This window comes from Alexandromys fortis, unplaced genomic scaffold (genome assembly GCF_014885135.2).
Source record: "Alexandromys fortis isolate MF-2015 unplaced genomic scaffold, M_Fortis_MF-2015_v1.1 scaffold_39, whole genome shotgun sequence".
In the NCBI taxonomy this organism is placed as follows: Eukaryota; Metazoa; Chordata; class Mammalia; order Rodentia; family Cricetidae; genus Alexandromys; species Alexandromys fortis.
In genome coordinates, this window is record NW_026067918.1 from 12,164,765 (window position 1) to 12,178,598 (window position 13,834).

Sequence of the window (13,834 nt, forward strand, 5' to 3'; positions counted from 1 at the left end):
GGAGGAGGTGGAGGAGGAGGAGGAGGAGGTGGAGGAGGAGGAGGAGGAGGAGGAGGAGGTGGAGGAGGAGGAGGAGGAGGAGGTCCCCTCAGGCCACCCCTCCCATAGGAGGGAAGGAGCCATCTGTAGTGGTCTCCCCTTCTTGCTGCCCTGGCAACAACCTGGCTGACTGACCTCTCTGTGACTCTGTAGGTCCTTCTTGTGGATGGAAATGGGGTACTTCACCAACGAGGTAATCCTCCTGAAGGAGGGTCAGAGAGAGTGCCGTGGGAGAGTAGGGTGTCCCCCAGAAGAGCCCTGCTGTCACCCACCTGCTTGCCTCCACCGTGCCCTACACGGGCCCATCCCCAGTACCTCTTCTAGGTTGACCTAGTGACCGTAGAGTCGCAGGACTGAGCTCAGGTTAGCTCCGTTCCCACACCAGCCCTGAGCTGCCAGTCAGGCTTTGTCCCTGCCCTTGCCAGGGCACTGTGGCCTGAAGAAGGTTACAGTAGCACTCCCAAGTGGGGCATGAGGAAGGGATTGCCTTCCTAACCAGCAGGGATGATAGGGGTCTGGCTAGAAACCATGGACCCAGAGCCAAAAGATAGATCCATGCTAATGGATACCAATTCTGGGCCAAACAACTGTTAGAGATTACAATAAACTAGTCCCACACCAGCTCAGACTGGAGTATAATAAAGGTCCCTTATTTAGGGGTAGACTCACAGATTAGCCACTTAAGCTAGCCATTCAGGGTATATGTCCCCAGTCACTGCTGTCCAGGCCACCTGACAGGACCCAGACCATAGGGGACAGGCACAGAGGCCTGAGAAGAGCAGCAGATGGAAGAGGGTGAAGGGTTAGGAGAATGTGCCATAGTTACCTGTCGGAGGAAGGAGCCTTCCTCCACCCCATCCTTAGCACCCATGCGATCAGAACAGAGCCTCATTCATAGTCCGGTCAGCTTGGCTTCCACTCAAGAGTCTGTGTGACTGGATGAGAGATTCTGGTTGGTTCTCCGTCTCCTCCCCACCATCCAGCTCACTTCCTTGGTCCCTTGCAGGCTTTGGAGTGGCCTGCCACCTTGGTGTCCTTACAGATCTGCCCTGCATTGGGGTAGCAAAGAAGCTCCTGCAGGTGGACGGGCTAGAGAACAATTCCCTGCACAAGGAGAAGGTGAGGAGGGCCTTGGATTCCTGGGAGTCAACCGGTGTGCCCGTTAGCCCTGGGGATCGTGCCCATGTCTTGGTCACCTCCTGGGGGCACTCAGCTCTAGCTTGGTCTGCTAGCACAGTCCTCACATCCCTGCTTTCTTGCCCAGAAGATCCCTTTTCCCTGGGCACTTCCTTCCATCTGCCTATGGGCAGTTCATCTAGCAGTGGCTCACAGCCCTCGGAAGCTTGCTGGGCGCCTCCCACCATGTTTGCCTCCCCTTCTTCCTTGCCTCTGCCATTGCAGCATTCATGCGGGGCCATGCGCTTCAGTTCCTGGGGACAGGCTTTCCAGGTTTCCCATCTCATCCTCACTACCTTGTCCCCTCCCATGGTGTTCACAGTCAGCCTGCAGTCTCAGCTTGCTGTGGTGCCTGACTCTGACCCTTACTCTGCCTCCACTTCACCATTTTCCCACCCTAGAACTGGCATTGTGGATGTGCCTTCCTCACCCAGAGGAAACCATTGACATAATGTTATCCCACTGGGCAAGTGACAAGAGCAGAGACCTGCCATCTCTCCTAGCTCTCAGGAGCCTGTGTAGAGAGTTGAGCTGGTGTAGTGGGGAAAGCCCAGGTCCTGCTCATGGCAGCCTGATCACTGGATGGATCAGCAATCCTTCCCCTCCTGAAGGAAAGGGCTGAGTTGGCTTGTGCCAGATCCCTAGCTGGAGGGAAGCACCCAGCAGATGGTACCTTTAGCCTGGACATACACTGCTGTGCCCAGGGGCACCTGCCTTTTTGGGGCCTTGGGAAACCACAACCCCTTCTCTAAGCCCCAGTTAGGGTACATGGAACCTCATGCCATGACCTCGGCACAGTTGACAACATACTCAGTGCTGCCTCTGAGGTGTGAACTTGTTACTCCTAGACACAATGAGGCCCTCTTCTCACTGCTGGACTGGAGAGATGGCTCAGTGGTTAAAAATATGTACCGCTTGGGCTGGGCAATGGTGGCGCACTCCTTTAACCCCGGCAACCAGGAAGCAGAGCTCTGTGAGTTTGAGACTAGCCCGGTCTACAAAGTGATTTCCAGGACAGCCAAGGATACACAGAGAAACTCTATCTGAGAGAGAGAGAGAGAGAGAGAGAGAGAGAGAGAGAGAGAGAGAGAGAGAGAGAGAGAGAGAGAGAACAAAACGCACTGCTCTTGCAGAGGCCCCAAAGTTGGGTCCCCAGCACCTGTGTTGCTTAGCTGACAACCACATGTACCTCCAGCTCCAGGCAGTCTGATGCCTCTGCGGGCACCTGCGCTCACATGCACACACACACCCCACACAGACACACACATGTAAGAATGGCGCTGGCCTTCAGCCATTTCAGAAGGGACGGTGGGTTGGGGGATGGCTCAGACAGTGAAGTGCTTGTCTTAAACAGACACTTGAGATTGATTCCCGTTAGCCACATGCAGAGTGCTGAGCCTGTGGCCCCTGCTTGTTATCCCAGGACCAGAGAGGCAGAGAAGGGAGGCTCCTTGGTGAGCTCCAGGCCAAAGGAGACTCCTTCTCAGAGGAGGAAAACGATGTTCCTGAGGACGGCATACTCAAGCCCACCTGCACTTTTGTTAGGAATTTGTTTGTTTGGTTTTGGTTTTTCCAGACAGGGTTTCTCTGTGTAGCCCTGATTGTACTGGAACTTGCTTTGTGGACCAGGCTGGCCTCAAACTCACAGAGATCCACCTGCCTCTGCCTTCCTTAACTCCGAGTGCTGGGATTAAAAGTGTGTGCCACTACCATTTGGCTGTTTGTTTTTGAGACAGGGTCTCAATATGTAGCTGAGTTTGGCCTTGAACTCACAGAGGTCTGTTCCTCTGCCTCTCTGGTGTGCAATATCAAGCCTGTTATTCACCCTTTTAAAGGGATATTTTTATAATTTTTTCTCCGTTTCCCAGATTGTACTCCTTCAGGCTGGGGGAGACACGTTTCCTCTGATGGGCAATTCTGGGACTGTCCTGGGAATGGTGAGTGGCCCAAAGGCTGTGCCCTGTCCAGACTCGGTGTCCACTAGCCACAAGGCAGCTCCTGCACACATGTATTTGTGTGCCGGACCCTGTCCTTTGCATGTCCTGCACCAACCAGGGTACACTGTGTCACGTCCTCCTCTGGCTACACTCACCCCGTGTGCCACCTGGAGATGCCTGCCCCCTGTGAGCTCTTTCCTGCCACCCAGGAAACATACTCAGAACCTCCGCCCTGAGACTGGTCCTGCTCCACAGGAAAGCACCCCAGCCATGCTTGACCTCCCTCCACCCACAGGCGCTGAAGAGCCATGACCGCAGCACCAAGCCCCTCTATGTCTCTGTGGGCCACAGAATAAGCCTGGAGGTCGCTGTGCGTCTGACCCACCACTGCTGTAGGTTCCGGATCCCAGAGCCCATACGCCAGGTATGGGGACTGGGAGTGGGGGGTTGACACTGCCACCCAGTCTCCCCTGGGGTGGGTCTCTGCAGGGATCTGAGGACAGGTCCGTAAGCCCCTAGCTAGAGAGCCTAGTGGAGCTAACTGGGCACTGAAGGCAAGAGTGTAGAGCAGAGGTTGTTTCCCTTGGGAATTCTTGCCACTTTGTGCCTGCTTCTGCCTTGTTGAGCCTCCTGCACCTGGCACAGCAGTGCTAAGAAAGAGCAGCTTGTCTTCCAAAGCCAGCACATCCCAGGCAGGACCAGTGGGGAGCAGCCCTTAGCCAGAGGCTCTCACAGCGCCCTCTACCTGCACTGAAGAGGCTTGTGCTGGTGACAAGGACACCAATTAGGATGGACCCCAGGGCATGGCTCTGCCAGGTACCTGACACCCATGCTACTGTCGGGGCCCCAGAGACTCAGCACTCTGATAGCCGGTCATCTCAGGCTGCAGGAGAGCAACATGCAGGTCACCTTCTGTGTCACCCATCACGTACCAGTGCCTGCTCAACAGTGGCCCGTAGTCAAGGACCCAGGAAAAGCTCCACCCTTTTCTTTTTCTGAGTTTTTCGAGACAGGGTTTCTCTGTGTAGTTTTGGCTGTCCTGGAACTAGCTCTGTAGATCAGGCTGGCCTTGAACTCACAGAGATCTGCCTGCTCCTGCCTCCCAAGTGCTCGGATTAAAGGTGTGCGCCGCCACCACCTGTCTGGAAAAGCCACTTTTTAGAGTAGGACAGTCTGGGCTCTGGAAAGACACTAGCAAAAGCCCTGGGTCGGGAGGAATTTGATGTTCAAGCAACTCAGCCAGAGGCAGGAAGCCTTACCAACAAGGGACTCCAAGGAGCTCCTGTCTCCGTCAGCTATAAGACAGTTTTTCTGGCCACAGCTCCGCACACTCAGGAGGCTATGAGGTCTTTGGGAGGTGTGAAGGAGGCCATGCTGCAGACTGCAGACTGGACTCTGCTCTGAGGGAGAGCAGCCGAGCGGCAGATGCATAGGATGGCCTCTAGGTGGCAGCATCAGCCTATGTCGCCTGTGGTGCTCAACCCTGCTCCTGGAAAGGCTGCCCATACGTGGCCCTCTGAGAATGAGTGAGATGTTGGCATTCCCCAGGAAGGACCCTCTTCAACCTAGCTCATCCCAGCCTTCCCTCATCTAGGGTATTACTTTGGTTACAGGTGTAATGGTCTCTCAAACCTGTGAGTTTTGTCCCTAGTCCCAGGAAGCCTTTCCCCTTCCATCTCTGTGGTCTGAAGAGAGAAAGCCACTGAAACCCTCCCTTAGGACATACAGCCCTGTGTTATGCAGTCCTAGACCTGCTTTGCTGGCCTCGGGTTTTGACCATGCTTTTCCCCAAGTTACAGTGGTTTCTGCCCTAGCAGGTAAGGGGTGAGCCTCCTGCAAAGCTCCTTGAGTACTGGAAGCCAGAGCATGCCGAGCACAGGAGCCTGCCCAACCCTGGGTGCACACAGAGCAAACACATGGCTGCCTACCGTGGGGGCCCAGACTGGTGGGGAAAGGGAACAAGCCCAGCAGGACTGGCTATGGCTCTTGGCTTCTCTTCTTTCCATTGGCCTCTCAACAGGGCTCCCCTTCCTACAATTCCACCTCCCCAAAGTTCTCCAAGAAAGGTTCAGTGCTAGTCTCTGGGGCCTGCCTTCCCTCTGCTCTAGTCCATACCCAGACTCTGCTGTGACCCAGTAGGGCTGTTGGTTTCAGGCTTTGCTGTGTTCCTTGTTTCCCAGAGTTCCACTGTAACTCTGGTCCATCCTGTGCCATCAGGATGTCCCACTGCCCACGGCCTACTTCCCTTAACTGAAGAGGCACTGTCTTCAGGATTAGCTGTTGCTATCTGTGGGTCATGTGGTCCCAAAGCTAAGCTAAACCCATCTGAACTGGGATCAGGGACGAGTGTATATTCAGGCCTGAGTTCCACTGAATCCCCACACCTGTGGCCCACAGTCCTTTTTTATTATGGTAACTTGTCAGATGACCTGGAGATGGGCAGGTGTCACAGCTGACACCCATCAGAGGGACAGAGAAGACAGACACCTGGACTGTGAGTCAGAGAAGAGGGTTTAGCAGCATAGAGAAGCAGAGGCTCTGGACCCACGGTTCACTGGTCAGTCAGCTGATGCAGGGAGGAGCCAGGACCCTCAGCCCCCAGGGTCTCAGCATTTCTGCCAGCTGCACACTGGTGGGGCTGATGTCCCCACAGGACATGACGGGCCTGTGGGCATGAAGTGCTCCCAGCAGTTGGGGATGGGGAGATGTGCCCATGGCCTGGCCACAGCTCTGTGTGTCTTCCAGGCTGACATCCGCTCCCGAGAGTACATCCGAAGGACTCTAGGACACCCTGGGTCTCAAGCACAAAGGCAGGAGAGGTGAGTGTGGGAAGGATGTCCGCGGTGTCCTGTGTGAGCCCCGCCTGCCCTTGATGAGACCAGGACTGGCAGGGGACAAAGGAAGAGGTCCCTTGAAGGAAAATAGACCTCAAACCTAGTGGGAACCCTCGAGAAACCCCACTCATGTGGCCCGGCTGGCCCGAGGCCACCTCCAAACACGGCTGCTGGCCTAGTTAGGGTTCTATTGCTGTGAAGACACCATGCCAAAAGCAAGTTGGGAGGAGACGGTTTATTTGGCTTACACTTCCCTGTCACTGTTCATGGTTGGAGGAAGTCACAGCAGGGGAGAAACTGCTTCAGCTGCTCACTGGCTTGCTCATCATGGCTTACTCAGCCTGCTTTCCTACAGAACCCAGGACCAGCAGCCAAAATGGGCTGGGTCCTCTCCCATCAATCACTAATTAAGGAAATGTCCCACAGCCAGATCTTAAGGGAGCATTTTCTCAGTCGAGGCTGTCAAGTTGACATGAATCATTCAGTCAGCTGCCTAGCCTCTTGTGGTCCACTTCATCTGTCCAGGGGTGCAGGCCAGGTCTCCTCAGAAAGGATATGGTCTCTAGCGTCAGACATGTTCTCTCTACAACATTCCCTCATATGGCTGTCTCCCCCTCGCAGAAGCTCTTGTCCTTCAGTCTCAGCTGTGGACACGGGGCTGTCATGAATTCTTTACACAAACTGCTATTACTAGAACAGACCTCAGGGAAGCCTTGTCAAGAAACAGGTACTGTGGTTCCATTTCATGGGTTAGGAAACTGAGGCACAGGGCATCAGCCACAGAGCATGGTACATCTGGCAGCTTCAGTTTTGGTCCCTGCCTCTGGTGCTCCTCACTCCCAGGTGGCAGCGGCCCTGTCTTGTGTGGTGCGTGAGTAGTTAAGGATGCCCCCCTCGTGCTCGTTCCCCTGTAGCTGGTGGCTGTTCCTGAGCCCATGAAGCTCTTTGAGACTGAGGGAATGGGCAGCTGGGCCAACTCCCAGCTTCACAGTTGAGCTCGGCCAGCCTGAGGGCAGAGTGGACCTGTCCAGCTAACAACTGTCTGCCCTTCAGGAAGGGAACTTCGGACACGCCTGGCTTTTTATGTTACCTGTTTCTTGGTGTCATTACCAGGAGCCAGAAGGAGCAGGGGCCAAAGGCATGCCCCAAAGGTAGCCCAGGATCACCTGCCGACCAAGGCAGGCCCCCCAAGGACTGCGACAGAGGCCCCAGCACGGACCCCAAAGATCCCCAGCCAGGCTTCCAGGAGCAGCCGAAAGCTCAACAGTTAGAAGGAACTGGGCATCATGAAGACTCAGACCTCTGGCCTCCTCCAGCCTGGTTACAGTCGCCATCTTGAGAAGATGATCTCTAGGAGCTGTGGGAACCTCACCCACAGCCACAGGTCGAGCACCAGGCCCCCCTGCCAGAGGCAACAACAGCCGAATCCCCAGAAGGACGCAGCAGGCATAATCTACCTTGGGCCATGGCTGCCCAGCCACCTCCATCACTTGCTGGTCAGTGTGGTCACCATGCTCCAGCAGGACAACATTTCAGACCAGGAAACACACACAGAGTATACAGGAGCTGCAGGTACCCAGAGGCCCTGAGATTGTCAGCCTGTGCCAGCACCTGCAGCTCTGACCGTCCCCCTGGAATACATACCTGGTTCTGACTTGGCTCTGACTTCTGTCGCCATCCTGGCCACAGACTGTCCTTCGGTAGGCATAGCCAGACTGCAACCCCCAAGGTGCCTGTCCTTAAGCCTGGTGCTGAGCCTGAGGGACCTGCAATGGGAAAGCCTCAAGCCTGGAGCAGGCTCAAGAGTGGGTGTTGGGGAGTCAGCTCCACAGAGGGTGCCAGATGGGAAGCCGGTTGAGGCCCATGGTGAGAAAGCCCCAGGCTCAGCTCCTCACTCCTCTTCCTGCCACCCTCTCACCAGAGGGAGCGTCAAAATCCCATCCCACCAAGAAAGCAGGTCTGTTCTAGGCCGGGCCTGGAGTGGTGGCTGCGGCAGGCCACAGAGGAGGCTGACGAGAAGCTCAGCGCCAGCACCCTGTTCTCCCACACACACATTCCAGGTTCACTAGAGTGGCAGCTGAGATGGGACACAGAGGTGACATACCTGTAACATGTCCTCTGCCTGCACCCTAATCCTCAGACTTCCTGGAGGAGAGGTGGTGGGCTAGACTAGCTGCCAAATCCTACACCCACGGGGGGTCAGTGATGGAGGAAGGACAGTAGGGCTAGCTCTCCTGTCACACCCATTTAGATTCAGCTGGGCCGCTGAGCCTCCCTCTAAGCCAGGTAGTAGTGACTGTCAAGATCCCTTGGGGGTAGGGCTGCTGGTTCCCACTCCCTGGGATTTTGGTTTGGGACATTGGGGAAGATACACGTGGTCCTGTCACCCAGTCAGTTCCCAGTAAATCAGGTGTGTGGCAGAGAGAGGCAACCTCCCCACCACACACCTGATGTAAGAGCCTCAGGGACACCCATGGTGTCTGAGCAGGAAGGTAATCCCTATGGTGCCCACATCCCCCACCTTCTTTAGGGGACCTGTGGGAAGGGAAGTGTATGCTTAACCAGGGAACCCCCCCCCCCCAGCTGTGGCCTCACTCTACCTACTGCTGAGTCAGAATCCCAGGCTACTACCTTGGATCTAACAGAGTGCCCCAGATTGGCAGTTTTCCAAGAGGTGCAGCCCCCACTGGCCCTCCCCTATCACTCACAAACACTGTACACACACGTGCTTGCACACTCACACATACACGCATGCACATACACTCGTTCCCTGGCTTTCCTGTGGAAGCCAAGAGCTGGAGAGCCTGCAGCTGGCCCCACCATCTGTCTTCCTGATTTCTCCCTCCTCAAGCCTTGTCAAGACAGAGTTGTGGAGGGGAGTTTTTTTGGGGGGAGGGGGGAGTTGGAAACAAAAGGTTGGGGTTAAACTGTAGTGGCCAGAGTCCTCATGAAGAGCTTAGATGTCGAGTGGGGAACAAGGCCTGGCCAGCCTCCCATGCAGCTGGAAGGTGCCACAAGACAGGTGGGTGAGGGCTTCACACAGGGTCCAACACACAGCATCCTCGGGTGAGGAAAAGCTGTTAGCTTAGAGAAGTTGGCTCCAGAAGCCAAGGCCATCAGTCTTTAAGGCCAGCCTTACAGATAACGAGAAAAACAACTTTAAAGAGTCCTCAATCCATACCTCACTTGAGCAGGCAGTTCCTCCCACTCCTGTGAGCCACCAGAGTGTGGCTGGGAACCCAGCCTGGCCACCCCTCTGTCTCATCTGTTCCACTCCAGCAGGAGACCTTCCCGGGGACACACAGAAGTCACACACCTGCCCAGGACCCTGACACCACTCAGGCCCTCTTCTCGGTCACGGTGGCCATTTTCCCGGGGAGGGTGGCTCTCCAGGCTGCCAGAGCAAACACACAGTGAGGTGCAGGGCAGAGCCTGAAGGCAGCTTGTAGGTAACTTTTGTGTGCTTTGTTCTGAGAGAAGATCCTTTTGGCTCAGTCATTAAATACAGCTTGTTGACTTCTGCAATATTCAGTCTGGGTGTGCGCAGTGGTCTGTGTGGGCCCAGCCGCTGGGGAGCTCGAGACCGGAGGACCACCAGCCTGACAACACAGGCCAACAAAAAGAGGATTCGTTGTCTCCTGCAGCTATTGCCTCATTTGCCCCAAAGCATTTTCATTGTTATAAGGGAGCCCTGTGAGGGACCTCCAGTCCCCACCCTTCCCCACGAGAATCTGCCAGCCCAGCCAGCCCACTTGGTGTGTATGGGTCTGCCTGTTTCCAGGCTCCTAGGTGGGGTGCCATGTGTCCCAGTTCACTCCTCCTTGTGACTGCGCACTATTCCGTGGGGTTGTGCATCAACTCCCAGATGCTTTCCTTGTGCCTGTCCCAGGGACGCTAGATGCTGAGCTCCTTTGTGACTGTTTCCATTCTTGTGGGTACATACCTAGGAGGGACAGTGCCGGGTCCTGAGGTGGCCCTGTGCTTCACTTTATAAGAAACCCATCACCCCTAGGGGCAAAGGGCATAGCCCCGCACCTTCGGGCACTTGCTACTGTGTCTTTGGACTCTGGCCACCCAGGGAGATGGAGGGGACCTCATGGGAATTTACTTGCCTTCTCCTAGTGATGAATGACTTCAGCACCTTTTGTCCACTTTCTGGCCGCATGTGCATCTTGGGATAAATGTCTGTTCACATCCTTAGTCTGTTGCTGTGTTGGTGTGTGTGTGTGTGTGTGTGTGTGTGTGTGTGTGTGTGTGTGTGTAATTGGGCTATTTGTAGTTGACTTTCAAGTTCTGGATTTTAGCGATGGGAACGTGTGTATCAAGGAATTAGTCTCGAATCTGCTTCATTGCTGTTTTCTTTTTATACCCTGAGGTCACTAGAAACACCCACTTTGAGTCCTGCCTTCGGCAACCTCTGTTGTCTTGGCCGGCCACAGCCAGCATGGGGTGGTTCTTTGGTGGCCTCCTAGAATGACTCAGGAGCTGTTCCTCACCGAGGACCCGCATGAGTCCCAAAATTGAAAGGAGGCTGCCACCACCTCTGCGTCACAGCCTTTCCTGCCTGTCCCCAAACCACTAGCATGGCCCTTGCAGATGCTGCTCGGAGTGGTGCAGCTCTACCATGGAGCAAAGGTGTAGGGGCTCAGGACACTGTGTCGTTACCAGGGCCTGAGACAGGGTTGAGGTTTGGGGTGGGATGTGCCACGAAGATGCTGGAGCTGAGTGCACTGGGGAGCAGCCAGGCTTGGGGGTAGTGCTGGGCCACTGTACGCTTGGTGTCCGGGCAGTGCTGTGCTGCCCTGCACATCAGTGGCAATGGTGTGGGTCCCCAGCCCTCCAACCCCCACTCCAGCCCACAGTTTGCCAGGCTGAGCTGCTACCGGGGCCAGGGGGGTGCAAACTGAAGGAGTAGAGTAGGTGGAGCATGGGCTGTGGGCCAGTCTGGGGTGGGGTGGCCAGACACCAGTGCTTGAGGGCAGGGGGCCCTAAGTACTGTGGCGTCTCGGCTTCTTCCCGCAGAACCTTAAAAATAGGGCCGTGGTGATGTCCATTTCAGCAGACCACAGCTCTCGAGAGCTAAGATATTCTTGAACCTCTTAATAATTCAAGTCCGATCCAAATAGATTTTCATTTTCATCTGTAGCTTCTGCGCCCCTTCCCAGCATCCTCACCTCTGTCCAGCAGCTGGGAGAAGAGGCTTCCAGGAGGAGATAACCTAGCCTGGCCTCTGGGTCACGAAGGACCCCAGCCACCCCCATCCCTTGTGGCAACAGGAATGGTGAACACTGTCAGAACCGGAGTGGCCCACTATGATCTGGCCACGGCCAGCTCTGGGGAGAGAAGCCCAAGCCATCACTACTTACGAATCAGGCAGGTCAGGCAGGGAACCTTGACCTTCCTCAACACCTTACTAGGGCCACTTGCTGTCTCTTGGCCGTTGGGGAGCTCACCTGCTCCCTAGATCCCATCGGCTGCTACCCAGTCCTCCGGGAACATTGTTGTATCTCCTCAGAGGAGTCCTTGACGGGCTTTGTCTGGGGCTGTGACCTGGTGCGTATGTCTGTACAGGGCTGCAGCCCAAGGCCTCTGCTCTCACATGCTGAGTGTGCCTGGCCGAGGTGGGTTTAGTGTCTCCAGAGTCAGTAGGATATCAGCCTGGACCACCTTCCCCCCCAGACCTACCTGTCAGCTAAGGATCTGGTATCAGAAGTGAGGAGCATCACCCACCCCAACAGCAGCCCAGCCCAGCAACCCTGCCACACCGCCCTGACTAGGTCCAGCAAGGAATTTTATCTAATTATTAATTAAAGGCAGAGACACGGAATAAGAGGCACCACTGACATGCAGATGAATGGCCCAAGGGGTTGTCAGCTGGGTGTCACAGAGGTGATGGAGTGGGACTCTTCCCCACTCCCACACACAGAGCAGGCATCCATGGTACCAGGTCCCTAAGGGCTCCTAGGAAATGGGAAGGGAAAGTGCAGGGGTCCAGACTCGAGGCAGAGGGACCCGGAGCAGGTTCTGATGGAGGGCTGTGAATATAGTCTGGGTTTGGGTTGGGGTTTTTTTGTTTTGCTTTGAACAAGGTCTCACGTTAGCACAGGTGGGATGACCTTGAGCCTCTGATCTTTGTGCCCCACCCCCACCCTGCCTCCTAGTGGTGGGGTTACAGGTCTGAGCCACCACACTAGAGCTGGGATCAAAGCCAGGCTCTGCATGCAAAACATGATGAACCAAACTACATCCCCAGCTTTGGGTTTTGTTTTTACTCCTTTAAATTTCATTCACAGTGTTTTTCTAGTCAAAAGCCGTAAGCCCGCGCCGTTCAGGCAGTCAGACAGTTCTGTAAGGCTTGCCCTGAAAAGCTGGTGCCTCCTTGCCTGGGTCTCTCTCAGAGGCAAACTGTTATTCTAGCATATTCTTTGATTCTTTACTTCATTCTTTAAAAAGTATGCTTTAATTCTGTGTGCCTGTGTGTGGGTATGTGCGTGTACGTACAGCACTTCAGGAGCTAGAGGAGCGTGTCACATCAGAATTACAGACTGTTGGGCGCCATGAGTGAGCCCATTCTGAACTCGGCAGCAAGCCCTCGAGCGCTCGTACCCTGGGTCTTTACCCCTAAAGACCATGCAAACATTGTTCTTTTCTTCCCTCCAGATGTTAGAAGTTGCCCATTGACTTCTTGCTGCTGCAGTTGGTGTCTGTTCTTACGTTAGCCATTGCTCGTGTGCCCATGAGTGTGCATGCACACCTGTGCACTCCCACACACTCATTGTCTTACCTGTTACAGCTTCCTGTTTCTCCTGCTTCCTAGTTGCCTTGTTTAAGGGAGGAGCTGGTTTGGTTTCTCCACAGCTGTTACTAATTTCTCCCTTAACCCATCAATGGAAGCCAACGGTGTGCGTCTCCTTCAGGGGCGTTAGCTTCAGAAGGTTGTGTGTGAGCTCGACTTTCTGGTACTTCTGGTGGTCATTCTCCGGGACAACCTAGTGGCCCACCGTCCTAGATTTATGTAGTTGCCTGGCACTAAGGTCACTTGTGTGCTTCATGAATGATGACAAAAGCAAGCAGGGACCATGCCCAACTTTCCACTGTAGAACATGTGTGGCTGATGCGTTCTCCCTCTCTCTCCCTCTCTCTCCCAATCCCCTCCTCCCCTCCTTCTCTTTTTATGTTTTCAGCTGCCATGACACAAGCTGCTTTGAGGACACCATCGTGGAAATGTCTCTTCCACCCTTCAAGACTAGATGACAGCACCCGACTGTCACCACTGTAACCTCCTGAGACCCTGAGAGAGAGCCCTAGCCCACCTGGTTCAGTCTCCTGTCCCCCAGAAACTGTGTGACACAGGGAATCTGATCCAAGGTTATCTGTTTGCTGAAACAGAGAAGTGGTACAGAGCTGTCCTTCCTCCCAGGCCCACCCATCTCTCTTGCCTTGTACCCTCCTCCTATGCCTGGGGATTTCTCATCATGACTCCGGGGTACAGATCTGTACCCCATAAATCCTCCATCTCACCAACGTCCACATTTCAGTGCTACACAAGATCCACCCTTTCCACCCCAGAAGATGCCCCTGATGGCCTCTCGGCGGGGAATCTGGAAGGAGGCTCTTTGTTAAACTAGCATGAGTTTTTGTACCAGCAGGTGGTGTGTGACTCAGTGAGAGAGCACTTGCCTAGCACGGGTTTGATCCCCAGCCCTCACCCACACACCAAAACAGTTGCTGCAGTGCAGGGGCTTTGTCTCTAAGGTCCACGAACACCGTGATGAAGGTGTCTGGGACAACCTGTCCCATGTCAGCTAGGTGAACACCGTGATGTCAGGTGTCTGGGACAACCTGTCC

General features: G+C 54.9%; 1 protein-coding gene across 5 annotated transcripts in view; it reads left to right on the top strand.

Annotated features, from left to right (window-relative positions):
• Endov (endonuclease V) overlaps nt 1-13,522 on the top strand; it is a 21,790-nt gene extending 8,268 nt beyond the window's left edge. Inside the window, exons 4-10 of one of the 5 annotated variants that reach the window (XR_007591352.1) lie at nt 193-232; nt 1,046-1,158; nt 3,084-3,152; nt 3,448-3,576; nt 5,898-5,971; nt 6,608-6,713; nt 7,100-7,235. Coding sequence is in view for 4 of the 5 variants with exons in the window: in XM_050140391.1 (XP_049996348.1) it covers nt 193-232; nt 1,046-1,158; nt 3,084-3,152; nt 3,448-3,576; nt 5,898-5,971; nt 7,100-7,325 (651 nt within the window). In the remaining variant the exon portion in view is untranslated. Of the gene's footprint in view, nt 1-192; nt 233-1,045; nt 1,159-3,083; nt 3,153-3,447; nt 3,577-5,897; nt 5,972-6,607; nt 6,714-7,099; nt 10,178-13,170 lie in introns of those variants that run through there. The other 4 variants (XM_050140391.1, XM_050140389.1, XM_050140387.1 and 1 more) reach the window with 4 other exon arrangements.
• Nucleotides 13,523-13,834: the final 312 nt, after the last annotated feature.